The following is a 27,982-nucleotide window of genomic DNA, read 5'->3' as shown; positions in this document are numbered from 1 at the left end:
CATAGAGATTCTCGGCCTCTTTAATTTTTTTCCCCCCTTCAAACCAAGCGCTTTTGATCTTTATTTGTTCCTCAACGGGTCTCAACCTGAGATTTCATCACAAATGAATTCCTTTATTTCAAAATATTAGTGAAATTGAAATAAAAAGTAATTCATAAATAAACGAACAGGTTAATTACCACTAATGTAACGTTATTCATGTCAGGTACTGTATTATTTCTCTTTCATGGTTTCTAATTCGGATTTGTAATGTAGATTTGTAGTATTTTGTGATACCTTTTAAGGGACAGATATGAGCTATTCATTGATGAAATTACAGTGTACAGAGCTTTTTGAAGTGTAATTTCTGTATACTTTCATCTTTTAAAAAAATATATCATAATCGCCTCATAAAAGGTATCGCAACAATTCTCCATTTCTCCCAGGACCAATACGGCCGATTGAACTTTAACCACTAGGATTCCTAATATATCACATGTAAAAGTTCATACTGGGCATGAAGTCAGCACATTGTGCTCCTAGCTGTTAAAATGTTTTATTTAAACAGCGATAGTTGCTACAGTAAATCAGGCCAGCAGAGGGAACAGTAGAACCAAGCAACACATTAGAAGAATTACTGACGGCCTGAGTCTTGTAGCTATGCAGACAAGTACTTCATGTGTGTTTTATTAGAAAACCTGATTATTGTATTATAGTTATTGGACGGATTAAGTATTTTGGACATAAGAAAATAGACAAATGGATCAAGGCAGCTATTTAAACTGCTCAGACATAGAGCCATTAGGTAGAAACTGTACATCGAATCTGTGTTGTTAGAATGATATCCGACTTGGTGAATAATGAGAATAGTGTTACTTGGTGTGAAGCATATGGCAAATATGACAAGGAGCAGGGTGGTTATTTTCACATACTGGAACCTTTTCTGGTCATGAGTGCCAAGAACCCTAAAGATTGAGAAGTAACAGAAAACGACAGTAGAGAATGGAAACAGAAACCCAAAGACCGCCAGCGATATGAAGTAATAGAACTGAAAAATGTCCCCAGAGGCGTCATGTACATCATGGCAGGAGACTATATCCAGCTCTTCCAAGTAATGTGTTTGAGTGGTTGTGAACAATGGAATCATGTACACGAGAACGATTGCCCACACAAGGGCACACAGAAGATTTGCGTAGAACTGTTGTGGTAGAGACCGGTATAGAAAAGGGTGAACGATCGCAATGTAGCGGGTAATACTGATGCACATAAGAAGCAGGATGGAGCAGTACATATTCCCATAGAAGAAAATGGTCATGACTCGACACATTGCTTCTCCAAATACCCAATGGTTCCCATTTAGATGATATGCGATCTTAAAGGGCAGCATGATGCAGAAGAGCAAGTCCGAAACGGCCAAGCTTGTATAAAATGTTGCCGTGCACACCGATCTAGCGCTGCAAAAAAGCATCCAGAGTATAATGGCATTCGATGGCACACCTATAAGTACAACCGCAATATATATTGCTGGAATCAGTTTAGTGCTGAATGAGCTTCTCAAGTAGGCCACAGTAGAATTGTTGACTTTCAGAGTGTTTGACCTTTCAGATGAACATTTCTGTACATTGTTCGTAGTCACCTCTGTCATATCGTTTATAACATGACTCGGAAGTAATTCACCAGCAGAAGACTTTCCACGAAAGGTCTTGACGATGTTTTCAGTCTCGGACGTATTTATCGCCAGTTTAGTATTATTAATATCTTAAAGAGAATTAAAAACAAAAATAGTTTTGTTATAACATTTCTCAAAAGGTCGTTTTCACAAAGCTATAGCAGCTGTACCACTTGCAATAAGGCAGTTAAGTTCATAAGGCTTGGTATTTTATTTCTCTCCTTATTTAATATTTGTAGCTAATATTATTGAATATATAATATTTCTCTCTGCATCCCTCCTATGCCAGTACAAACAATTGGATTTAAGCCGTGTCTAGGGGGGGGTAGGAGAACATTTTCATCAAATCAGACTCAGCCCTCTATAAAACGCCCTGCTCTCCTCTTCACATCAGTTATTCAGGGGGAGGTTAGTGCCTTGTTTTGTTCCATTTAAGTTTACAGTAAGAAAAAGTTTTATGTTACATTTCTGGCCTGAGGTCTTGTAGCTCTGACATTTGGTATCTTGTTGCATTAGCTCTCCTATCTGTGTGCTATTAGCCAGTTGATATAAGAGTACCTACAGTAATTTGGCCTCCATCCTGCCAGTGAGGGTGGCTTTGAGGCCTGCTGAAGCTGCATTTGCTTTCTGTATGTAACAGCATGGTTCCCTGTATTTACTCAGAGTTTATTTAGATGCTTGATGATTACATATGCCTCACTATAGACTTTGCTTTAGCTAATTAGCATGACCAGTGCTGCAATATTTTTTGCTATGCCTGCTAGATTATATTTTTTTGTTGAGTTTAAACACTATGCAGAAGTATGAGCATCTGTTTCTGGATATGCATGTATTTTGGAAGTTTTAGCGTGTGAGGCACGTAGAGAGAAAAGCAGAACAGTTTTTTAGCAAAAATTCCTTTTATTCTACACCCTCCATGCCCTACACCCTCCAGGCCCTACACCCCCCATGCCCTACACCCTCCATGCCCTACACCCTCCATGCCAGTGGAAATTGTCTTCTGATTGTTTGTCTGTCTTTAAGGCAGTTTGTTTTATTCTCGCATTGCTACTTTTCCTGTAGCTTACAATGCCGTTCTGTATCTGGCTTAAAACACAAATGCATACCTAAAAACGCCTTGTTTTAAATATTTGTGTATGTGGGGGGTTCATTACTCGGCACTTGTAGTGAGAGGTGACCAGCTAATGATCAGACTGAGAAACACTTGAACATATCTGTTGGTTCTTCAAAAAAGATGCAATGAACTGAAATGTGAATATAAGACTGTCTGTATCGGGGATGGACAATTCCAGTCCTCAAAGCCCACCCACAGGTCATAATGCCTGAGCCACTGATTGAGCCACCTGTGCTGAAGCAGGGATATCCCTTGAAAACTGGAGTTGGCCACTCCTGGTCTTTATCATAGTATGCTCCTCCATGTGAAATTTTGCTGTTTGTTTAATCCTCTGCCTTATATGTGTTATTTATGGGTTTTGTTATTGACATTTGAGACCTAAAGGCATTGTACCTAATTTCTTCCGAGTTTATATTCGAGTGGCTATAATGTGGTCTCTGGTTTCAGATGCAAGACTGCAAAATGTCTACCACATATTTTCACACACGTTCTTCCAGCCAGTACCAGGCTTGAGAGGACAGTTATACTTTGCAGGCACAATATATATATTTTAGTACATACCAGTCCTCAATGTGATTTATTTCCCTAGATGTTATTACAATTAATGTGAAAATGTTATAACAGTACTTTGTGTCCTGTGTTTCCGTTTAGCGGGGACACTATTTCTTTACCTTACCAATTACCATCGGTAGCTACTTGGCTAAGGCTCGTATTCTCATTTAGCAATGAAAACAAAGTGACAATAACTAGGGGATGAGTTTGCACAGATCGTTCAATGGTGAATTATAAATATGTGATAAGGGTCGTAAAAAGCCACAACGAATCTGGCTACTGGTGGAACGCAAGGTTTTATAAATGTCTTCAAAAATATAGCACATAAATATTACTGTCGTTTTTTTATTTTGGACCTAGCTGTGTGTGAACGTTTTGAAGTAACTCCGTAAATAACCCTAATGTATGGTAAACACTAGTCTTTGTACCTTTTTGTTAACACACCTAACTTTTTGTGTTTGGCAACGAAATAAATTTGTCTTGTGTTTTGAGAGCAATCAGTAACATTTATATCACCAATATAACTTTTATAGCTGCTTTCAAACCTGCGCTGCTCCTATTTGAGTACTTGGCCTGCACCCTGTGATAAAGGTATAATAAACTCGCCAACTCACCTTGCTGACAGTAAGCATCCACGTACAGAAGGAGCAGGGCCAGGAAGACTTTCATCTTCAGGCTTTCTCAGATTGTGGTCTCCTGTCACACATTAAACCCGGCGGTGTTAAAGTACTCTGTGTTCTAAAAAATCCAGCAGTTTGTATCCCCTCTGTGGCTCCACGCGTCTGCTCACAAGGCAGTAACGCTCTGAGCTCTGTAACATGTTTCCTATAACAATCTAAGGAATGAGTCAGAAATACACGACTTGACAAGCCAACCGGAAGAGATTACATTTTTACACTCTTAACTCCTACTTTTCCAAGCATATGCTGAATACTGTATGACTTTTATTCAAACTTCTCCATATTTTTTCCATAATTTGGGGGAAGAGATACGGGGGGATTTTTTCTCCCCTCATTTTACATCAGGCAACTTTCTTTAAGAAGAAAGTGTTAAAAGAATCATAAAATGTGTCCTTTTAAAACATTTTTATATATATTTTATTTGTGGATTACCAAAAGCTTTTGTTGGGCATTGACAGCACACTTTGGTGTGTTTGCTTAGAAAGAAAATGTATAGTTCCTTAGTTGTCTCATCCCCTCCAACTCCCCCCCCCCCAAATATTGCTTCTGAGCATATTCACATCTCAGACAGGTCTGCAACTCGTCCATTCCCCATTATCTCTTAGCATACCATGCTTCCACTGCAGCCAGGGATTCTGGGTAGTGACATGCAAATGAGCACTGTGTGTCACTTTTTGCTTCTTGTCCATTTAAACATGGACCCCTACAAGCCTATAATGCCTACTATAAGCCCTATAAGCCTATAATGCCTGCTGCATTACACAGCTTTTCAGCATCGCCTGGGTTAAAGTTGTGCATAGCCAGTAAACCTACAGGAGGTCTCAGTGCATCACAGTACGGTGCATTAGTGGGAGATTAACTTCTTCAGTACGTTGCTGCTTTTCATAGGTGCTCCGGCAGCAAAAAGAGTAATGCTGCATTTAGTCCTTATTATGAATGCAGTGCACTGAATGCTTTTACAGATCTGATAAATATGTCTCCTCTTCATGTTACTTTAACTTCTGTCCACCTTGATGATACACTGGGTGCGGCACGTGATCTTGCTGTACAACAGGGGAGCGCAAACTTTTGGAGCTGCGCCCCCTTGCCAACTGCCTCTCGCTCCCGCACCCCCCTAACCTTGTTTGCGGCGTCAAATAACACCGCGGGGTCACGTGACGTAACGTCTCGTGACCCCACGCATGACACCGCAGCGACGTACGCGTCACAGCTTCTGAAACAAGGTGTTTACTGTTGCAGAGGTCTCATGCGATCCCCCGGCATTTCATTAAATGCCTCAGGGAAGAGCGCGTTGCCTCTGCAAATGCCCGCCCCCCCCCCCCCAAAAAAAATCTAACAGCCCCCCACTTTGCATACCGCTGCTGTACAACAGTGTTGCAGTGGCATTGTAAGAGGTATGTTAATGGAGACTGTTTATGGTGAAATTAACATAAGGCTTTATTGCCTGTTCCTTTAAACAACACAGCAAACAAAAATATACAAAAACTGCAAACACCTATCCCTTGTTAAGGGCTAGCTTACTTCCCCAGTCCCTCTCTGTAAGGATGGGGGGGAAAGCCCCTTACCCACCTATCTCCCCAAAGTCTAAACCGGTACCTTTAAAACAGGTGGCCCTTCAGGTCCGTGGTGTCCAGGTAGTTGTCTGCTTGAGGGTCCAGGCATAGGCTGCGCTTACAGTGCCGGCGACAGCAACGCGATGTTGCGTCAAAACAAATGCATTGCCGCCGGCGCGTGCGCTTATAGTATGCACGGAGCGACGGCTTGGTCACGATCGCTGGAAGTCATCTCAATTTGATTTTTACTGCCACCGTAGCCTGACGTCGTGTCGCTGGCACTATAAGTGTAGCCATAGAGGTCTGGTCCCCTAATATGTCTTGCTCTCAGGATACAGCCCTCCTGTGCTCTCAAGACTCTCCTGTCCTTCTGTCAGCCCAGTTTTAACGTTGCTAAGGAAATCTCCTTCCTGTTTCCAACAGTAGGCTTTTTCTTAGAGCTCTAATTTAGCCAGGTAGAGTCTGATTAATTTCCTGACTGCAATTTACCAGCTCCGTGCTGGATTTAGAGGCAGTTTCTCTTAACTAGGGATAAGTTCCTGTTACCGTTATCCATTTACAAAAGCCTTCATCTTTACTAGGCCGCACATGCTGAGATCTGGTGTTGAGATCTGTGGTTGTATCTCCCTCACAAGATTACTTGTCTGCCCTCTGGTATCAGCCTTGCTTGGCAGCCAATAGTAAACAGGAATCTGTGATCTGCAAATCTCATGTGACTAGAGGAAAGGATTCCCACCTAGAAGCTGGTAGTAACAGATAGGCTTCTACATGCCAAAAAAAAACATAAAGCACACAACACCGCACAGTTGTGGCCCCCCGTGATGACTTGATCGGTCAGATAACAACTGCAAAAGCCAATCCTAAAATGATGGCAATATTATCTGAACAAATGAATTTATACAGATCGTTTGCAAGGAGTATGTAAGTAATGGTCACACAGTGTGTCAAATAAACAATTCTGAAATCAAGATTGTGTGCTGAAATGCTAAACATGTTGGGTATAAGGAAAACTAAATGGAGTCGAAACTCATATCTCTCTGAGTGGTTTACAACAGAGGGAGAACTAGAGTACAGCACAGGATTGAAAACTGGCCGTATGCATGTAGGGTTCCACATGTTCACCATCTGATTATCAATGAACATAGTATCAATTAGTAAAGTAGAACTATGTGACCCATATTCAGCCTATGGGATCCCAACTACATTATTTAGCTTGTCTTTATTTGATGAAGGTTGGTTTATCCGTTAGTTCTGAGCTGAAGCTGGAAAATGACAAAAAATTCAAACAGGCAATTATTATTTAGGTGCAACTTAGAGTATCCTACAATTTAACAACCGAATAGCATTACAGGACGGAGGGTGGGCATCCGATGCTTGGTGGATATCCTTTTCTCTAGCACAAATGAGGTTTGCAAATCATAGATATCGCAACAGTAGCTAGTGGAAAAGAAGCCCTCAGCTGGTAGTTGCTCTTAAAAACTAGACCTCTCCGGCTATAGGGATTGCCAATAATGTTTAACAAATGTTTAGCAAGAGGACATCTAGTTGCTCTTGGGATTTACCAGCAATTAAACCCTTCTTGAAGCTACTATTGTCGCAGCTTCTACTCTTCTGTAATGTCCCTTAAATAGAAAGATGGCAATACATGCCTCCTTCATGGCCGACATATTCCATTAGCATTCCAGAGTGAGTACCACCCATCGGATTTATGTACGACACTGCTGTCCTGTTGTCCATCTGAAAGTGGTGCTTGGGTAAGGGGGAAGTAGAGGTAAAAGAATTCTGTATCCTGCTCTGGACTATAGTATATTTATATGAAGAAGCATTTTCGGCTATTTAAAACTCAGATCTTACTGTTCCATTGAGAACCTGCACTCCCCCCACCCCCAACCGGACAGGGACACGTCTGTTGTAATGACCATATCTGGACTGTGATGAAGTAAAAGACTCAGAAGGAAGGAAGTGACCAACAAAGCCAACTGAGAAGTTGAACTAAATGATTTGATGGGAAATTAACGTTTCCCATGGTCGCTGTGCTCACTGACCTGGCTGTCAGTCTCCTTTGCGACCGGGAGCAGCGCAACCTGTTGCTGGTCACAGTGATTTCCCAGTCAGTCAGCACTGTACTGCAAAACCCTCGGAGCAAACCATGAGAGGGTGGCAGCAGAGGGTGCATCTCGGGTGCCAGCACTGAACTTTAATGCGTCCAGATGCCAGGGATTTTGGCACCCCTGTGAAATCATATATTTTTTTTGTGCTGAATTCTAAACCGTTGTAGTAATTACGACCTCTGTGTTCAATCCCTGAGGAAGTGACGTTATCGCGAAACACGTAGGGTCCAAGGTCACCGCGCCTTTGGATAGAGCTGGTCACGTGTAGCGTTCCTGATCACCCTAACAGGAAGTGACGTCATTGCTAGAGAAGTCTCCTTCCACTCGGCTGTGTAGCTGTGCAGCTCCATATCCCTGCGTTCATTCTCGGAATCTCCTGCTATCGGAGGGAGTCTGAGTCACCACCCAACACCTAAGAGTCTACGGAGGACTTTCTCTGCAATTGGCATCCGTTCCTGTTTGATTTCACACGCTCGTTGTATCCGGCCCTGCTGTAAGTAGGGTTTTGTTTTTTTTTTTTTTTGTAACTTAAATTTTTATTGATTCATGATAACATTAAATACAATACATTATAGGGTACATTTTGTCTTAGCAATCAACATTATCTTATTAAGGGAGATAGTAATAATAATAGGGTAACGTTGACATAATGGTTAAACACAAACTTTCTTATGGGGGGGGGGACAAGACGTACTAATTCACAGACCGACTTACCAGCAGACAGACAGACAGACAGACAGATGGACGGGAAGACAAACCGACTGACAGACAGACTGATGGGCAGACGACTAGAGGGGTAGACAGACAGACAGACAGACAGATAGACAGGCAAACAAACAGACAAGCAGACAGACCAGGAGACAGACATGTAAACAAAAAGGAAGGAGGGGAGAGGCTGGGGTAGGAAAGGGGAGGGGGGAGGGGCATATTTTTTGTGTTTTAATCCCTTGAAGACCCGCTGCAGCAGGCTCCTTTGTTTTAATAAATTGTTCTATTTTTCAGCTTCTGTGTTACATGTTTTCCATGTTGTCTGTTTTATGTTTCAACTGTTTTTTGTAGTCCTTGTTTCACAGTATACACTATGATAATTTCTTCTGTTTCTGTCCACATGTCACCGACCCATTGATTGGAGATTTCACGTTCATTTGGACCCATTGGACTTTTTTCTCCCCCCCCCCCCTTTCTGGACTCATTGGACATTATCAATCCCTGTGAGCGCTGGTTTGTATTTTTATTTTTTGTCTTTTCTGGTGTTGTTCACACCAGTTTTCCTGGCTGCCTAACATAATTTTACCTAGCATATTGTTGCTTATTGTTTATATAGCTTATATAGGGATTAGCGCTTCAAAGCACATTTATTCTGTGTCCATGTTCAACCGCCAAAACTAATCTTAACCGTTATCGAGAGCATACAATTCATCACATGACCAGGAGCTCTTGCAGCTCTACGGCATCTCGTTTCTACCTCCGACTGGAGCATATTAGACCGAATGTCTGTTCTGGTGGTGGGTAGGTGGTGCGGACTCAGATTTTCTCTCCACTGGTCTCGTCCATCTCAAATTATAATATTACAGATGAAGCATGGTTGCGTGCGAAACGCATAGAGGCTTGCGTTCACGTCTTACTGATGGATCCTTCTCTGAGACTGGAGAACCGATATTTGCTGGTATATCCAGGGACCCAGTGCACAGAGTCTCTGTTGCATCACCCTCATACATCGCAAGACTTCCCATGTGTTGAGCGGACTGTCGCTATCTGAATTGTACGTTTTACATGCTGTGCGTTTCTAATATTATATTTCTACAAGCTTATCCTTTGTGCTCTGTGTCTTTCTTGTCTTTCTTATAATGTTGTGTATGTTGACATCTATACTTTATTACTTCCTGTACAGTGCTAGGAACCTTTCAACTGTAACTAGAAAGGTGTGGCGAAGCTGCATTACTAATCAGTGATATCATTCAGGAGTTGATCATTGCAGTTAGAATATTAAAGGAGCAGATCGACTTGGCCAACTTTTTCCCAGGTTTCCTCTATCTTCCCATGTTTTAATCCACTTGTTTACATGCAGTGAGCCCCTCTGACATCTAAAGCAGGGGTGCGCAAACTGGGGGGGTGAGATTTTCTGCGGCGGGAGGGTGGCGCGCTGGTTACAGAGGCCCTGTGCTCTTCCCCAAAGCATTTAAATAAAATGCTGTAACTTCCCTTCCCTTGTCTCCAACGGCTTCGGACGATGCATCGCCATGTCAACACGGCGTAAAATGATGCTGCGGGGTCACGTGATGTCGCGTTGCCATGTTAACGCAACGTCATTTGAGCAGGCGGGGGGGCGCAGACTGAAAACTATGCGCATCCCTGATCTAAATGGCTCATGCTTTCAGGAAACAAAATTGATTTAAAACATGTTGAGTTTCTAAAAATGTCTTGTCAATGTGAAATTGATTTATAGCTCATTATAACTATCGTAAGAGTTGAATGATTATTAATTGGGTTTTCGTCACTAGCACAAATAAATTAATCAATAGTAAATTATTACTAAGAAATGCATTTTCATCCTTCTATAAAATAGTCTGTGTTCGTGCATGTGCAATGTGTGCGTGCTTGTTCGCTTGCAGTGTAGCAAATGCCAATAAGAGGATTTGGTGAAGATAAAAGACGCCAATATCAAATGGATCAGATTATGTCTCTAATTTCCCCCACTTGCGTAGCATCAGTGTATTTGAATGGCCATTTGCGCTGTTCTGGGTATCGTATTGTCATGACTCTACCCCTGTCTTCCCTTCTGAAATAGCGATAACAAATGGTGCAAAAGATTTGTATGGATGGCTAAGTGCATTAACTTCATCACAGCATCAACTTGTATTGCGTCTAGTCAGTGTGGTGGTGACTTTATACACTTACAGTTCCTCTCTTCCAGGGAATCATGTTTATCAGAAAAATATTCTACATAAAATGTAATTGTATATACTGTATGCTTAATAAAGCGGACTCTTTTTTTAAATATCGGGCACAGTAACCCGTGCTCAAAAATTAGTGATGCTAGCGCTAAAGCTTATAAACTAATTAGTGTTAGTCAATATACAATGAATGATATGTGACAAAAAAAACATAAATGTGAGTAAGGCTGCCAGGGGACAATCACTAGTACTAGCCAAAAAAACAACACCTAAAACAAATATACCGGCGCCAAAAAACAAATAACAGTGATACTCGGACCATATAAATGTCCAGTAGTCTTCAATTAAACCACACGGATAGTCACATAACATGTGAAAGAAAGGAAAAGAGAGAGAAAAATCATAGCATATAACTGTTAAGTACCTGAAAAAAACACAAAATAACATAAACACACTAATACTAACAACACATATAGACAACACCTGTAAATATATTAAAAAATATTTAATAAAATGTAGTAAAATAAGACCATGTGGGTAGTGAGCAGGACAGCTTATCATCCAAAATAGTCAAATTGAAATCCTACGTACAAGAAGCAGGATTATAGCAGGCATACAGGATAATCTTTATCGAAATTGAAGCAAAGACACACTCGGCCGAAGGAGAGATGTCATTGACTCCAGTCGGTGCACACAACCGGTTCCCCCTTCACTCCTATCACGTGATCCGCTACGGTGTTAGGAAGAGTCTCACCGGAGAGCTCACGCCAAGAATGTCCGTGTGGCGGACGAAATTGCCTCCGTGCTCTCCTCCCTCCGTAGAGCGGCCACGCGCCTTCGCGCGTGCACATGTAAGGAACGCGGAAGCCTTCACTCCTATGCCTGTTCGTAGAAGCTGCTCCAAAGCTTTCATACTCCTCACAGTATAAAATTGGTGATGTCTTCACCTCTACTCTTTACCCTACGCGTTTCATGAAGGTAACACTTCCCTTCCTCAGGGGTTTAACATTACAGTAACATTACATATGCAAAGCCACTTCTACTACTGAATGGGAGAAGTATTATCATCATGTATTTGTAAAGTGCCAACTTATTCTGCAGCGCGGTACAATGGGGGGTCCAGAGATTTGATAATTATGTAGCCTATGTTCCCCCACACCAAGGGAGAATCACTGCTGTTACCTGCGGTTGGTGCTACCTGTTAGGCCGCACAGAAGGCCCTGAGCATCGGCCGGTGTTGTTGGGGATAAGCAGGACAGGCTTTTGGTGCTGGGTTCTTCTCTCAGTGGTACAGCACCTCCATTCCCACAGGAAAACACTCTCACCCTCTCCCTGAAGAACTGCAGCCTCAGGCAGGAGTATAAAACAGTAACTTGGTCTTTATTCTTTATTCTTAGGTCTTTTAGGCTGAGCTCACACTGCAGCCCAGCGATCTGTGATCATCCCCTGCAGACAGAATGATCCGCGGGCAGCAGGGGAGCGAGCGGGGGGCGAGCGGGCGGGGACACAGAGTGGCTTTGTGTGTGTACTGAGAGAGGGGGGGTCCATCCCTACTGCCGAGTCTCTGGTCAATTTTATCAGCCAATCAATGTAAACGTCTGGACATTGATTGGCTGCTGAAATTGACGTCACGCTGCTGCAGCCAGAGATCACAGTTTCAAAATGTCAGGACTGCACAGTCCGTGCCCTCACCTTCTTACCTGCCAGAGCCAGCGTCCCGTCATGGCGGCTCACGTGGGAATGGAGGTGCTGCTCCTCCGTTGGCCAGCGCCCCATCGGCGCGCTGCCTCCACCTTCTGGGAGCGCGCCGCGGGTCCTGTCCTCGCGTGCACCTCGGCATGCCAAGCTCCAACACCGGGCGCGCGCGCGCAATGCACACGCACCATTTAAAGGGACCAGCACCTGTAATACTGCCTGGGATACACCTGAGCTTCACCCTGCCTCAGCCTATCTCAGGTCTACCTATGTCTGAGCCCTCCTCCCTTCTCTCCCTGATTGGTACACCTCTGTATATTAGTCTCATTCACCCTTTGGTCGTCGATGAGCATAGACCTCCTATGCACCATGCTCACTTGCAGCCAGAGTACCTGTCACGTTATCTCGCTTATCTGTTGTGACCCTGCTTTTACCTGACCTGTCTCTTCTTGTTCCCCTGAACCTTGGCTTGGCTATGGACTTCTACGCTCTCTACTCCACGAACTCGGCTTACGGATATCTACTACTCTACGCTCCCCTATCCTCGACTACGGCTTACGGCTCTCAACCATTCTATGCTCTCTAATCCCGGACCATAGGCAAGTACCCGTTACTATCTCCACTCTCCTATCCTGACCCTGCTACGTTCACGACTCTGCAATCCGGACCCACCCCCGTGGCTTAGGGCGGTGGTAATATATATTCCCCACCTCGGCCCCGCGGTTCAGTCCAGGTTGCAGTGAGCAACCGTGACATTATGCTCAGCCCAACGAACCTGGACCCCGCTGAGGTGGCCCAACAATTACAAATAATTTAATCTATGTTTAAACAGGTGGAAGAATGTTTGAATCAAAATAATCAACGGGTGGAGGGGTTCCAACGATCACTAGAAGATTTGGATACCCGGGTTACCACCCTCCAACCCGCTGCACTTCCGCCTGCTGTACGGCACCTATTCCTGCTCCGCTCTCCCCGAGGTCATCTCCACGGCTTCCGACCCCTAACCGCTACGGAGACGACCCCTTGACATGCCGGGGTTTCCTAAACCAGTGCTCCATACAGTTTGAATTACTGTCTGCAGACTTTCCTTCTCCTCGCTCTAAGGTGGCGTACATTCTCTCCCTCTTGACGGACGATGCCCTGGCCTGGGCCTCACCGATTTGGGAGCGAAGACCCGATCTCACGTCTGACGTGGACCAATTCACTGCAGAGTTCTGAAGAGTTTTTGACAATCCAGGAAGGAAGGTAACAGCAGCCTCTTCTCTCCTAATTATATCCCAGGGGAACCGCACGGTGGCACGCTACGCCCATGAATTCCGCACAATTGCCACCGATACAGAGTGGAATGACGAAGCATTGTCTATGGCGGCGCCGGCCATTGATTCCAATGGGGAAAAGCCGCGTGGCGTAAAAACGACTAAGTGTAAAATGATGAAAAATGTAAGTCCATATCTCCGGTTCTGGAATGACCAGGGGGATGGGATTTGGGTGGCATGTAGCCCAGGTTCCGGCTTTAATGCATGACCCTTCCCAGCCCCCTCTGACCAACCAGACGGAGTGTGGACGAATGTAAAGATTTGTGTTTTGCCATAGGCTTCAATGGCGGCATTTCCCCATTGAAAGCCTATGGCGGGAAATCCCATTGACGGCGGCGGCGGACCCCGTTGATTTCAATGGGGAAAGAGTGAAAAGCAGAGATTCATTTTTAAAGGGACGAATCCTGTATTTTAAAAAATGTATTAAAGTGCATTTCTGTATCTCCGGTTCTGGATGTCGCAGAGAGTTGTAATTTGGCCAATATGTAGGGTCACTGTAGGCTTTAATAACTGGCAGATTTCGACCCACTGGACCCACCAGAACGGAACTTATTAATAAGTGAAAATATTAAAGTTTATATGGGATTTTGGGTCTGCTCTGAAAATGCAGACCCCATCTGCTATGCTAATAGGGCAGGAAGGGCATCCTGAAAAACTTAGCATAGCCCTGTGATCAAAAGTGATCAAAAGTTAACTGCCCTGATTGTTTATACTAGGGGCAGGAACAAAGGAGCTGAGTGTTTTTAAGTGTGGTACTTCACACTTACAGGGGAAGCCAAAATCTACTTCAAACAGATTTTTCTAGCCAACTCGGCACCTAGGGTTAAGAGTAAAGGGTTGAAATGGTATATAAGTCAGAGTCACCCTTTTACTCAATTGTCTTCATGCATGGTCTTAATGTTCTTCATGGATTGTCGTGATGTCCACATCTGAATCTGAATTATGGAAGAAATGGCTCATCCTGTATCCTGATGGCTTTCTAGACCTAACCTTTAAGTAAGTGCTATATTTTGTCTGTTATTTGTATAATCTCGTGTGTTCACCTTTTTCAAGGAATAAATTATATTTTATCATATCTAAGCCTCGTCCAGTTCAACCCAGATATTTGGTGTTTATTATATCTTGTCATAAGTTACCGGGACAAGCATGCGCTCCCGAAATTCACCTACATATCTTCCCTCTCCAATCCCCAGCGGTAATTTCCCAGCCGTAGCCGTGGAGGAACCCATGCAACTCGGACTCACCCGTCTGTCTACCGAAGAGAGACAGCGAAGACAACGTTCGGGACTTTGTATGTATTGCGGCAACAAGGGACACCTAGTCACTACCTGACCCTTAAAGCCGGGAAAAGCCAACGCCCAGTGAAGATTGGGAGAACTACACTGGGAACCACGTCCCATTCCTCTTCCAAACCTCTTACCATGATCCACATTCCCGTCACCTTGTCCAGAGACAACTTTAAGACGACCACACGCGCCTTTCCGGACTCCGGGTCAAGGGGCAACTTTATCGACCAGAAATTGGTGGAGAGAAACAAGATACCTACCCTTAATCCCTAAAGATCGCCCAGTGGGCTTCGAGGCACTCGATGGGCGCCCTCTCCAACCGGCCTTTATTATCCTTCAAACTATCCCTCTGTTTCTTCACTCCCCCGGTGGCCATTCTGAGACTTTACAACTTGATGTTATCCACTCCCCATCTGCAGATATCATTCTTGGCCTACCGGGGCTCCAACAACACAACCCGGAGGTGGATTCGACCGGTACTTTGCCTATCCGTTGGAGAACTCTGTGCCAGGAGAGATGTTTGGACACACCCAAGACCCTTGCCGGATTAGTACTACCGGATCCTGGAGATTCTCTACCTGAGATATACCACGAGTTCCGGGACGTATTCGACAAAGGTCAAGCCAAAGAGCTAACGCCCCACCGCTCTTTCGATTGTCCCATCGACCTCCTGCCCGGTGCCAATATTCCCCGTGGTTGCTCCTATCCTCTATCCATGCCAGAGACTCAGGCCATGAGGCAATATATACAAGAGAACCTCCACAGGGGCTTCATCCGAAAATCTTCCTCACCCGCTGGTGCAGGATTCTTCTTCATTAAAAAGACGGATAGGTCTCTCCGACCCTGTATAGACTATCGGGGGCTCAACATAACGGTTAAGAACCGTTACACCTCTCCCTCTGATCTCTAAATTATTTGACAGACTTCAAGGAGCCACAGTCTTCACGAAACTGGACATAAGAGGGGCATAGAACTTGGTGAGGATCCGCCATGGAGATAAGTGGAAGACGACGTTCAACACTTGCGACGGACACTATGAGTATTTGGTGATGCCCTTCGGTTTGTGCAACGCACCCGCAGTGTTCCAGGAATTTGTGAATGAGATCTTCAGGGATCTACTCGACCAATACGTAGTCGTATACTTGGACGACATACTTATCTTCTTGAAGAACGCCCTTGAGCACTCCGAACATGTGAGACAGGTTCTGCAGAGACTTCGCACTAATCATCTCTTCGCTAAATTAGAGAAGTGACAATTTCATCGGTCCTCCACCACGTTCCTGGGGTACATCATATCCAGTACTGGCCTGACGATGGCTCCGGATAAAGTCAAGGCGATCACTCAAGGCTGTCCAGAGGTTCCTGGGTTTTTCAAACTACTACTGGAGGTTCATCCAGGGCTTCTCCGCAGTAGTCGCACCTATCGCTGCACTAACCAAAAATGGAGCCGATCCGGCTCACTGGCCTACCGAAGCTATTTAAGGCTTTTGAGAGATTAAAGAAGGCCTTCATATCCGCACCCATTCTCGTGCACCCGAACCCTGCACTACCCTTTACCCTTGAGGTGGACACCTCCGACATCGGAGCTGGCGCAGTACTCTCCCAGAGAAGGGATCCCCAAGCAAGACTTCATCCATGTGCATTTTTTTCTAAAAAAAATTCTGTCGCTGAGAGAAATTACGACTTGGGTAATCGCGAACTTCTCGCTATCAAGATGGCCTTGGAAGAATGGAGGCCCTCTCTGGAAGGTACTACAACCCCTATCACCATCTTAACGGACCATAAAAATCTTCTTTATATTGGAGGGGCTTGCTGCTTAGGATTCCGCCAGGCATGTTGGGCTCTATTCTTCGCCCGCTTTAACTTCGTGATCTACTTCATCTCGGGTTCCAAGAACACTAAGGTGGATGCACTCTCCCAGCAGATCTTAACTGAGGAGAAAACCCTGGATCAACCCGAGCCGATCCTTCCCCCAATGTGCATTCTTGCCACAAACGTCTTCAGCGCTCTTCCTGAGATCACGAAGGCACAGAACACCATCCCTGAGGGCATCCTGGTTCCTGTGGGACGGTTGTTCATTCCCCCCACCTTTCGCAGACAGGTCATGGAGTGGGCTCACGCTTCCAAGACGGCAGGTCACCCTATTATTAGGAGGACTATCGATCTCTTGGAACGCACCTTCTGGTGGCCTGGCATGCGCATAGACATTAGGAGCTTTGTATCTTCCTGCACTACTTGTGACCAACACAAGACACCCCACAGTAAACCACCTGGCCTCCTGTTGCCTCTTCCCATCCCCGACCACACGTGAAGCCACCTCTCGATGCACTTCATAGTCGAATTGCCCAAGTCCAGGGGTATGGATACGGTTTTGGTAGTGTTAGATCGCTTTTCAAAGCAGGCTCACTTCATCCCTCTTCGAGGACTACCATCTGCTGCCAAATTAACCCGAAACCTTCACCAAGGAGATCTTTAAACTTCACGGGACACCCCTAACTAAAGTGTCAGATCGGGGGTTCTCAATTTGTGTCTAAGTTTTGGAGAGCCTTCTGCAAAAAACTGGGTATCAAGTTACAGTTCTCCTCTGGCTACCACCCACAAACCAGTGGGCAAACCGAGCGGACCAATCAGTCACTTGAACAATATATTCGCTGCTTCATCCCTGATGCACAGGACAACTGGGCAGAACTTCTTCCTTGGGCAGAATTTGCGCACAACAATTCTCGCAACGAGCCCACTCAACAGTCTCCTTTCTTCATTAATTATGGATTTCACCCCGCCTCTTTCCCATCTCCTGTCCCCAACTCTGGGGTTCCTGCAGTGGAGCACAGGGTCTGAATTCTTCAGCAGTACCGGGAGAAGATCCAAGACAGCCTAAGACAGGCCGCTCTTCTCCACAGTAAACAAGCAGTTCGCCACCGCTGCGGTACTTTTAATTATTTTCCTGGACAAAAAATCTGGCTCTCCACGAGGAATATTCGGCTCAAAGTTCCCTCTCCTAAGCTGGCACCTAGATTCATCGGACCATTCCCAATTCTGGAGAGAATGAATCCAGTGGTCTACCGGCTAATACTTCCTCCAACTATGAAAATCCCCTCGGCTTTTCACATTTCGCTCCTGAAACCCTTTCTACCCGACAAATCCGTCACACGCAGGAACATTTCTCCCTGTCCCATTCTAGTGGAGGGTCAAGAGGAGTCTGAGGTCCAGGCCATCATCGATTCAAGGATATCTGGGGGAAAGCTACAGTACTTGGTACACTGGAAGGGCTTTGGTCTGGAAGAAAGGGAGTGGATATGCCGGGATCAAGTACATGCCCCTAGACTTATCCGGAAGTTTCACCGCAAGTAACCCTCTAAGCCATCCTTGGGTCGCCCGGTGGTCTCCCCTCGAGGGTGGGGGTACTGTCAGGAGCGCACGGTCTGTGCCCGCAGCTTCCTACCTGCCGATGCCAGCACCCTATCATGGCGGCTCGTGCAGCCGCTCTCCGCTCCTCCTTCGGCACACACCCCATGGCGCGCTGCCTCCGCCTTCCGGGAGCGCGCAGCGTTTACCATCCTCGCATGCACCTCGGCACGCCACGCCCCAACCCTGGGCTTGCGCATGCACCAGCACCTGCAATACTGCCTGGACTCATTTTAGATGGGATACACCTGAGCTTCACCCTGCCTTAGCCTATCACAAGTCTACCTATGTTTGAGCCCTCCTCCCTTCTCTCCCCGATTGGTACACCTCTGTATATTAGTCTCATTCACCCTTTGGTCGTCGATGAGCATAGACCTTCTATGCACCGTGTTCACTTGCAGCCAGAGTACCTGTCCACGTTATCTCGCTTACCTGTTGTGACCCTGCTTTTACCTGACCTGTCTCTTCTTGTTCCCATGAACCTTGGTTTGGCTACGAACTTCTACGCTCTCTACTCCACGAACTCGGCTTACGGATATCTACTACTCTACGCTCCTCTATCCTCGACTACGGCTTGCGGATCTCGACCATTCTACGCTCTCATATCCCGAACCATAGGCAAGTACCCGTTACCCTCTCCACTCTCTGATCCTGACCCTGCTATGTTCACGACTCTGCAATCTGGACCCAACCTTGTGGCTTAGGGCGGTGGTTATATATACAGTATTCCCCACCTCGGCCCCGCGGTTCAGTCCAGGTTGCAGTGAGCAACCGTGACACAAAAGATACCCACGACTGCAGCAGCATTGACGCCGCACTTTGCAGCCAATGGTAGTTTCAATACTGAACACCTCCATTCGCCGCCAGGAGCCTGTCAAGAACACGCGCACGCACGTCGTGTTGCACGCTGTGTGAGCGGGGCCTTAGTCCCTGACTCAGCCCCCAGGGCTTGAGGCCCCAAAGGTCTATCCCTGACTCTCATACTCCCTTGTGGAGTATGTGGTAGAAGCTCCCACAACCCCTGAGGGAGGGGATGGAAAGTGAACCAGAGCCCTGGCTCCACACAACAACAGACTAAATTTGGAATTGCAGCTCCAGGGGATGGGCTCCAGGTCTCAGCCCCATATGGGCAGTACCCAGGCCGTAAGTCACCCCCTGTGACTCAAGGGAGCTGCTTACTACAGTAAGGGCAGATTTAACCCTAACACTGCCTGTGCTGGTACTAGGACTTGCATGTTAGGCAAAGAAACTAGTTGCAGGGGCTGCATGGCTACAATTATATAAACAGTTACATATAAATAAGGACAAACCTGAACAAACCGATACAGAAGGTAATGGGGGCCCTGCTACTGAGAGCTTGCAATCTAGAGGGAATGAGGGATAATTTTGAAACAGGTGTGGGATGGACTATGCCTCGGGTCTATCTTCGTAGCTTGCTATGTACTTCTCGTCAAGGATTTTCAACGCCAAGTCATGTTTCAGCTCGCACAAAGATTTACGTTTACCTATCCTGTGCTGGAGGGTGCTCTCACATCTGACGTCATGGCCCTGCAGACACAAAGATTACTCTCCTGTGAAGATGAGGCGAGGATGGTCGCAATGCGAACGCCTCCAGAAAACGAGCAAACCCTGATGACATATAACATACATTATAAGGGCCCTGATGGTGACGCACTTCGTGACATATGCTATACATCTGTAGGGCAGGGGTGCGCAAACTTTTGCTCCTGCCCCTCCCTGCCTTGTGTCCCCTGGAGCTCATGCCCCCTTCGCTTAGTGCTGCGTCAAATGATGCGCGGGGTCATGTAATGTCATGTCATGTGAGCCGTGTTGCCATGGAGACGCTTCCAGACACTAGCTGAATCATGGTAAGTTGAGGTTGCAGAGGCCTCACGCGATCCTCCGGCATTTCAATGTAATGCCTAGGGGAAGAGCGCAACAGCCCCCCCAAAAAAATCTCACGCCCCCACTTTGCACACTCCTGCTGTAGGGCACTGAGGGGTTAACCAGACATTAGCATTCACTCTACTTGCTTACACTGCAGTCATTCTCTCTGTGTCGCCAAATATTTCAGATGCGACCTTTGGCTCGTTTCGACTGGGAAGACTTGGAAAGCCTCCAAGTGCACTTTACATGTCTCGCCCAGTCTGCTGTTGTGAAGCACGGAAATATGTCATTGTGTTGCTCTCCGTCATATTCATTTAGTGGATATCTGAGTGCAGACAAATCACAGACCTCATTTAAACATACTACAAACAGTAGGAGCCCACTTCGTCTCCGTGTAAATACATGTAAGATTTTGTTTGCCAGCCAAAAGTAAAACCACGTCATTTAACCCCGAGGTCACTGAACTCAATCAAGCAAAAAAAAACAAAAGAAAGTGCCTCCGGTATCTTGTGTTTCAATAAAATAACTTTTGCAAGTCTGTGATTTTAGACGTTTCTTTTTAAATGAAGTAAAACAGCGCACAACGCACACAGTGAAGTGTGTTTAAAAAATAAAGTTATATTTAAAGAGGTAATTATTTTGCGTACATCAGAAAAGTAAAAACAAGCATATCGTGTAACAAGACACGAGTTACCACACGCCGGAACAGAACGGAAGGAGTCGTGATCTATGCACTCTCAGATTGCGTCAATCGCTGGCGTCTGGAAACAGGTGGAGTTCCTTCAGGTAGGTGGCCTCTCACGTAGTGGCACTATTCAACCTCCTTGGTGATTTGATCCCTTCTGGTGGTTTCTCTCCGTAATGGTAATAGTCTCGTAAGTAAAGGAATCAATGTCCATATGTGTGAGCAATCAATGACCCCCCTCCCTCCTTGAAAAATCAACCAATATGCCGATAGAAATGGTGACCCATAAATCGGGGGTCAGGGGATAATGTAATGGGGGTCAATGCTGTGAGCGAACAGCCGGGATCAGAAATACTACACCAGCTGAGCAAGGCACGTGTATTGATGGTTATTTGCAAGTCCGTGATCTCCCCGTTGGGACGCCACTTAATGGCGCTCGAGAACGCAGAAGTACACTTCAACCAGCTACACCAAATAAACACTATGAAGAGCTTCAGGGGTGCCTGGATAGTAGAAATAGGAACTAGCCTTTCAGGATTCAATATTACAAGATAATCCTACGCATTTCATAGCACAATCCTATAATGGGATTTATCCTGGTGGTGGTCTGTTAAAGGTCATCATAACATACATTGAATGTGGTTTACAAGGAGTGGGCTGTGGTAATAAATGGATTTCAGTGGGACTATTTTCTTGGAGGGATTTTTTTTGTTGACGACAATATTGCTGCTGTGAAAAGGTTTTAATGCATGATATTAGTATGTATTTTATTATTATTCTTTCTCGTTCCATTCCAGGAGTCTGAAGACGATTCTGCCGCTCTTTGGTTGGATGAAATACAGAAAGGCATCCACAATGCCAACCAGGACACAGAACAGATGCTCAAAAATTTATGTAACATGTTATACTACTTCCAATAATCGGTAACAGACAACACTCTAAAATACCGTGAAACCATCAGTCCCCATTCCTCTTTTTTGAGGGAAAGGGTATTCACACTGAGTCCCCCAGTGCAGGACTGTGGCGAACTTGCACCCAAGTTCCATGAAATGTCCTTTGTATTTGCCCTCTTCAAAGATGGATAGTGGACAAAGTAGAAAAAATATATATTGTTTTCAACTATAATAAAAAATAAAACAATTTGAAGGGTTTTCCATTATGCATCCATAGAATGGTCACACCACCCAGTACTTTTCTACATCTGTAAAGAAAAAAGGTTTTTTTTAGTAGCTTGTTCAGCTGCTGCATGAAAGCATCAATATGAATCCTTTGCTATAACACACTGCTTAATAACTCATTTTATGAAATCACTTCCCGAGATACAGGCCACGTTACCGGCACACCATAAAGGGGCCTGTATCTTGGGAAGTAGGGGATCCCCAAGGCTGAAATCAACTTTGTTCAACTCAGGAGACCCCCTGCTATATTACTGTAATGTTAGAATTTTAATTAAACCCCCGCGATCGCCTGTGAGAGGCGCGCAGTTAGAGTGACTGATTCAGCCTATCTCTTACTGCGCATCTATTACAGAAAGGCATACCCCGGTAGGACTCACACAGCAGGGCCCCCGATGCGCCTTTAGTCTGCCGCGGCAAAATTTGTGAGGATCACGGGCATATCTCGAAATTCCATTTCGAGATTTGTTCGAATAACGGCGGCTGCATCTGTATCTTGCCATGACGTAACTACCACTGGGCAGAAGAGGGCGGGGCTATGATTCAGCCTAGTTACTCTGCACCAGGTGATGGGGAAGGGGGTGTTACTCTGTGTGGGCCCACAGTTGACCCTTTAAGACCCTAGTAATCCCATAGGTGGGTTACATAGCATAGCAACAGCTAATAAATATAGGCTGTAATCTCACAGGTTTCATCCCTATGTCTGTTAACGGAAGGAAAGCACAGTCATTTTAAAAGGGTGGTACAACATAGCGGGGAAAATAAAGAATTGTTTTTTTTGTACCCTTTAAAAAATGAGCAAATTTTTCTTAACGAGTACTATGAAATCCATGCTTATTCGACTCTTTATTGTCCTTCCCTTGTATCTGCTAGATCATCATGGCATCATAATTGGCTTACAAATAAAGAGAACTAAAGAGAAACTATTTCCTCTACCAATTAATCGGTAGATTGAAGAGGCGGCAAACAGTCGCAACACAAATTAAATTTATATCAGCATCATAAAAACCCTCCAAAGCATTTGGTCACCATGGAAACATGAAATAAATACTTTTGTTAGTCTTATTTTTTATAGTCTTTATCTTCTGCCTCATTCTGTGTAGTTCGTTGAGAGAGGGGAGGTTTTGTGTAAATCATGACTACACACAGTTCACAAAATTTACACATGATACCCCGCCTCGCCCTGTCCATCCTTTTTTCTCTGAAAAGACAAGCAAAGAAAAAATTAGTGCAGTTATGTGCATACTGTATTATGGCATTGTGTACTGTATAGCTACTCCATATTGGACTACAGTATGCAGATAATACTGTCAAACTAGTCTATACTGGAACTACTGTATACTGTAACTACTGTTAAATACTTTGTAACCAGATGGCTAGTGCTGCTCTCTCAGGAAAGAAAAAATCTGTGCCATACTTACCTGTATCATACTGTACTTACCATACTACAGTACAGTACTATACCATACTACCTTCCTGATGCTTGCCCATTACGCTCGATCACAATGGGCAACACAGTCGCAATATGGTCAATATATTTATTGCATCATTGCACGGTGAGTACATCGTTCCAAAAACTCATTATGCCTTGCGCCAACTCATCCTTTTTGGAGGGTTTCACGACTTTTCAGATATGATCCTTCAGCTAATCCCAGACCATTTCGATAGGATTAAAGTCTGGCGATCTGACATTGGAGGGGGGAAAAAAAGGACAATTAGTTAAAGAGATACACAGTAAAAACAGTGGGAAAAAATGAGACACGGTTACTGCACTTATTCCACTGGCATCTTCACCCAGTTGATACCGCGCTCAAGAATATGCGCTGTTGACGCGGTGTGCTTCGGATCGTTGTCCTGGTAGAAACGGTGACCATCTGGGAACTCACGTGTGATGTATTCCACAATCTCAGGCACAATTTGCTCTTGGAAAAAAGCTTTATTCATGATTCCTATAACAAGAAAAGAAAAGTGCTCAAAAACTGCACACTAGTACAGTACAGTGCATAAGGCAAAAGCGTGTGACTTATTTTACCTTCAAAGATGACAATACATCCTGGTCCACGCCTAGAGATGGCACCCCACACATGCATCTTCACTGGGTGTTTTGGACACGGCTTCATAGATATGCGACCTTTTTTGTGGAATGCAAAGGTGGCAAATCTCTCCAGCGAAACAGTAGACTCGTCAGTGAAGATGCAATCCTGGAAAGTTTCTCCACTGTCGATCCATGCCTGGGCCTGGACCACTCTCTTGATCTTGTTAACGTCCCTTATCATAGGGTACGCTCTGTAATGACAAGGAATAATTTTATAGGTACAGTACAGTACAGTTTCTTAAACAACTGAGGCCCTCATTCTCTCTCGTCTTGATTACTGTAACCTCCTGCTATCTGGCCTTCCTGCCTCTCACCTGTCTCCCCTACAATCTATCCTAAACGCTGCTGCCAGAATCACTTTACTCTTTCCTAGATCTGTCTCAGCATCTCCCCTCATGAAATCCCTCTCCTGGCTTCCAATCAAATCCCACATCTCACACTCATTCTTGTCCTCACTTTTAAAGCTTTATACTCTTCTGCCCCTCCTTACATCTCAGCCCTAATTTCTCATTATGCACCATCCAGACTCTTGCGTTCTTCTCAAGGATGTCATCTTTTTACCCCCTTTGTATCTAAAGCCCTCTCCCGCCTCAAACCTTTTTCACTGACTGCCCCACACCTCTGGAATGCCCTTCCCCTCAGTACCCGTCTAGCACCCTCTCTATCCACCTTTAAGACCCACCTTAAGACACACTTGCTTAAAGAAGCATATGAATAGCACTGTGGATATTCTGAACACATGATACATAAAGCTTGGCCCCCTGCAGATGCACTTACCAAATTTCCTCCTACTGTCTCTGTACGTTCCTCCTACCTACCAATTAGACTGTAAGCTCCTCGGGGCAGGGACTCCTGTTCCTTAATGTTACTTTTATGTCTAAAGCACTTATTCCCATGATCTGTTATTTATATTATTTGTTATTTATTTGATTACCACATGTATTACTACTGTGAAGCGCTATGTACATTAATGGCGCTATATAAATAAAGACATACAATACAATACAATACAACAACACTTTAACCTCCTGTACTGTCCAGTACTAACCTCACACGTCCATATTTCCACCCAATTCTGCGTCTCATCTTCTTTATGCTTGTCTCGGATACAGTGAGATTGTGATTTTGCAGCTGAGTGTATTTGACCCTTAATGCACTCTTCTCATCATTCTCTTCACTTATTTTGTCGACCAGAAGAGTTGTCTCCCTACAGTGTAAAGAAAAACAACAATCCTGTAAGTTACAGTGCAGTAGGCCACAAGTACAGCACATCATTTACAGTAAACAATAATAGATAGATATACTGTATTATATAGTAATATAAATATACAGAAATAACTATAATATTAGATATAACTATACTATATAGTTATATTAATATGCAGCAATATAAACAATAATAGATATATATACTGTATTATATAGTAATATTAATATACAGAAATAACTATAATATTAGATAGATCTATACTATATAGTCATATTAATATGCAGCAATATAAACAATAATAGATAGATATATTGTATTATATATTAATATAAATATACAGAAATAACTATAATATTAGATAGATCTATACTATATAGTTATATAAATATGCAGCAATATAAACATTAATAGATAGATATACTGTATTATATAGTTATATAACGCGTTAGTTACAGTTTGTGTCCTCGTGCGTTGTTTAGTTTTTCTGTGTGCATGATAGCACACGGTGGTTGATGGCACAACGAGGCCAAAAGCAGCTAACCAGCGTTGGCTATCTGCAATTCGTTGTCTGCTCATGTACATCTCCTTAATTCTCATGCTGAGATCCTTTGAAATCTTTTTAACGGCATTGCTGCGAGTAGAAAGAAATACAAGCACAAGAATGTATATTCGATGTTTAGTCGATGTGTATTCAATGTGCAGTGAATCCACAAAATGGATGGTGTATTTATACGTTAATGACTCACATTAGAGTATGCCCACTTTTAACACCTGTACCTCGTTGCCATGCATAAAAGGTTACACACTTTGCATAGCCCACCACTCGATGATCTGTATCTGAACTTTCCCTTGTCCAGATACTGCATTGTGCCATCTGCTTCCATGGATCAACCCCAAGTCTATGGACGCAGAAACCCACTCGCCCCCGCCGTGCCTGCATGCAGAAAAAGCGAAAGGCGGGAGCCATTTCCAAGCCAAGGCTAAGGTTAATAAAGAAAACCTTCTGACGACCCCAAAGGCTAAGGTTTTTAATAAGCCTTATTATGTCAAGAAGAAATTCGGTGATGTACACTCAAAGCAAAACAAATGGCAGCCAACCCATCGAACCCGCAGGCTACTTCCTCGATTATGCTTCGACGACTCTGCCGCTGCTCTCCCTGAAATCCACAGCCCATCTTCTCCACTACTCCTCCACGACGCTGCCGCTGCTCTCCCGGAAACCCACAGGTCACTTTCTCCATTACGCTTAGACGACTCTGCCGCTTCTCTCCCGGAAATCCACAGGTCACCTTCTCCATCCCTCTTCGACGACGCTGCCGTACTCTCCCGGAAATCCACAGGTCACCTCCTCCATCCTTCTTCGACGATGCTGCCGCTTCTCTCCAGGGAACCCCATCTCATCCTCCGTAGCACCCATCCACCCAGATGTCCACAGCACCCCATGCACAAGATCCAGCTCGTTAGACCGCATGCTGAATGGGTTAAGTGTCGATATCCCTGGGAACTCTACTACGCTGGTAGAGATAGATCTTCTTTTAGAGACCATGCTAAATATAGATCAACGGATGGAGAAGATGGATCAACGGATGGAGAAGATGGATTACGAATGGAGAAGATGGATCAACGGATGGAGAAGATAGAGACTGACATAGCGGGGATACATAATTTGCTCGGAGTTCATGCCCCTGTATCTCTGACGCCGGAGCAGGAGGGTGGCATGGATGGGATGAATGGGACCTTCGACCGCCTCTCATCATCAAGCGCACCACCTCCACCAGAAGAATATGTGTACCTGTATGCCGTTGACGAGGATGACATAACAACCCCATCAAGACCACGCCAGGAGACAACACGGCGACCAAGACAGGAGGAAAGCATCCTCCCAGACAACCTACACTCGCCCGCCGCCACAAGCACACCCGCCAGAATCCAACCCACATACACTTGCAACGATACGGTGCCCGACATCATCCTGCGCGAGCTGCCCAATCCAATCAGGGATAAGTATAGGGTGATGAGTGCTGGTTTACCCCAGAAGTATGCCATGTTAATTTTCAAGCACCACGTGTCCTACTTTGTGTACTGCGGGTGGGCCAAAAATGTAAACTACGAAGGAAATCGCGAAAAAAGGGAGCTTCCTGAAAATGTAAGAAGGACTATTGTGGAGGAATTGCGGCGCTATTTTTCAATTACAGATCCTGTAAGGAAAATCGTGAGAGGCGCCATTAATGGCATTTTGCGTCATACAAGGCATCGGCCCTGGAAGGACAATCTGGTGGGGATCGAATTTGCGTTTCTGTTCAAATGTTGTTTATTTTTTGACTTGCTGCTTGTTTTAACTTGTATTAATAAAGAAATGTTTTTACTTACACAAGACCTGCACAACTCCAGTCCTCGAGGGCCGCAAACAGACCCGGTTTTCAAAATTGAAAACCGGGCCTGTTTGCGGCCCTCGTGGACTGAATTGTGCAAGCCTGACTTGCTGTTCAACACACCATCCTTGTTTTAAATTTTATTAATCAAGAAATGTTTTTACTAACACCATACTGTGGTGCTGTAAATGTTTTGACTTTCTGTACTTTAATAAAGGAGATGTTGCGTGTTTTAAATTTTATTAATAAAGAAATGTTTTTACTTACACAAGACCTGCACAACCCCAGTCCTCAAGGGCCGCAA

At 44.7% G+C, this 27,982-nt stretch overlaps 2 protein-coding genes across 2 annotated transcripts in view; one reads left to right on the top strand and one right to left on the bottom strand.

Moving 5' to 3' along the window:
* Positions 1-27,982, top strand: part of IQGAP2 (IQ motif containing GTPase activating protein 2) — a 501,518-nt gene that overhangs the window by 387,110 nt on the left and 86,426 nt on the right. The gene's annotated exons all lie outside the window — the stretch shown is intronic.
* LOC142489810 (proteinase-activated receptor 3-like) lies at positions 632-4,148 on the bottom strand. Its single transcript, XM_075591238.1, has 2 exons — positions 3,929-4,148; positions 632-1,737 (listed from the first exon to the last, which is right to left on the bottom strand). The coding sequence occupies exons 1-2, from the start codon at positions 3,981-3,983 to the stop codon at positions 638-640; spliced, it is 1,155 nt and encodes a 384-aa protein (XP_075447353.1). The 5' UTR covers positions 3,984-4,148; the 3' UTR covers positions 632-637.

The sequence above is a fragment of the Ascaphus truei genome, chromosome 1 (assembly GCF_040206685.1).
Source record: "Ascaphus truei isolate aAscTru1 chromosome 1, aAscTru1.hap1, whole genome shotgun sequence".
NCBI lineage: Eukaryota > Metazoa > Chordata > Amphibia > Anura > Ascaphidae > Ascaphus > Ascaphus truei.
This window is presented reverse-complemented; position numbering and strand designations above follow the sequence as displayed.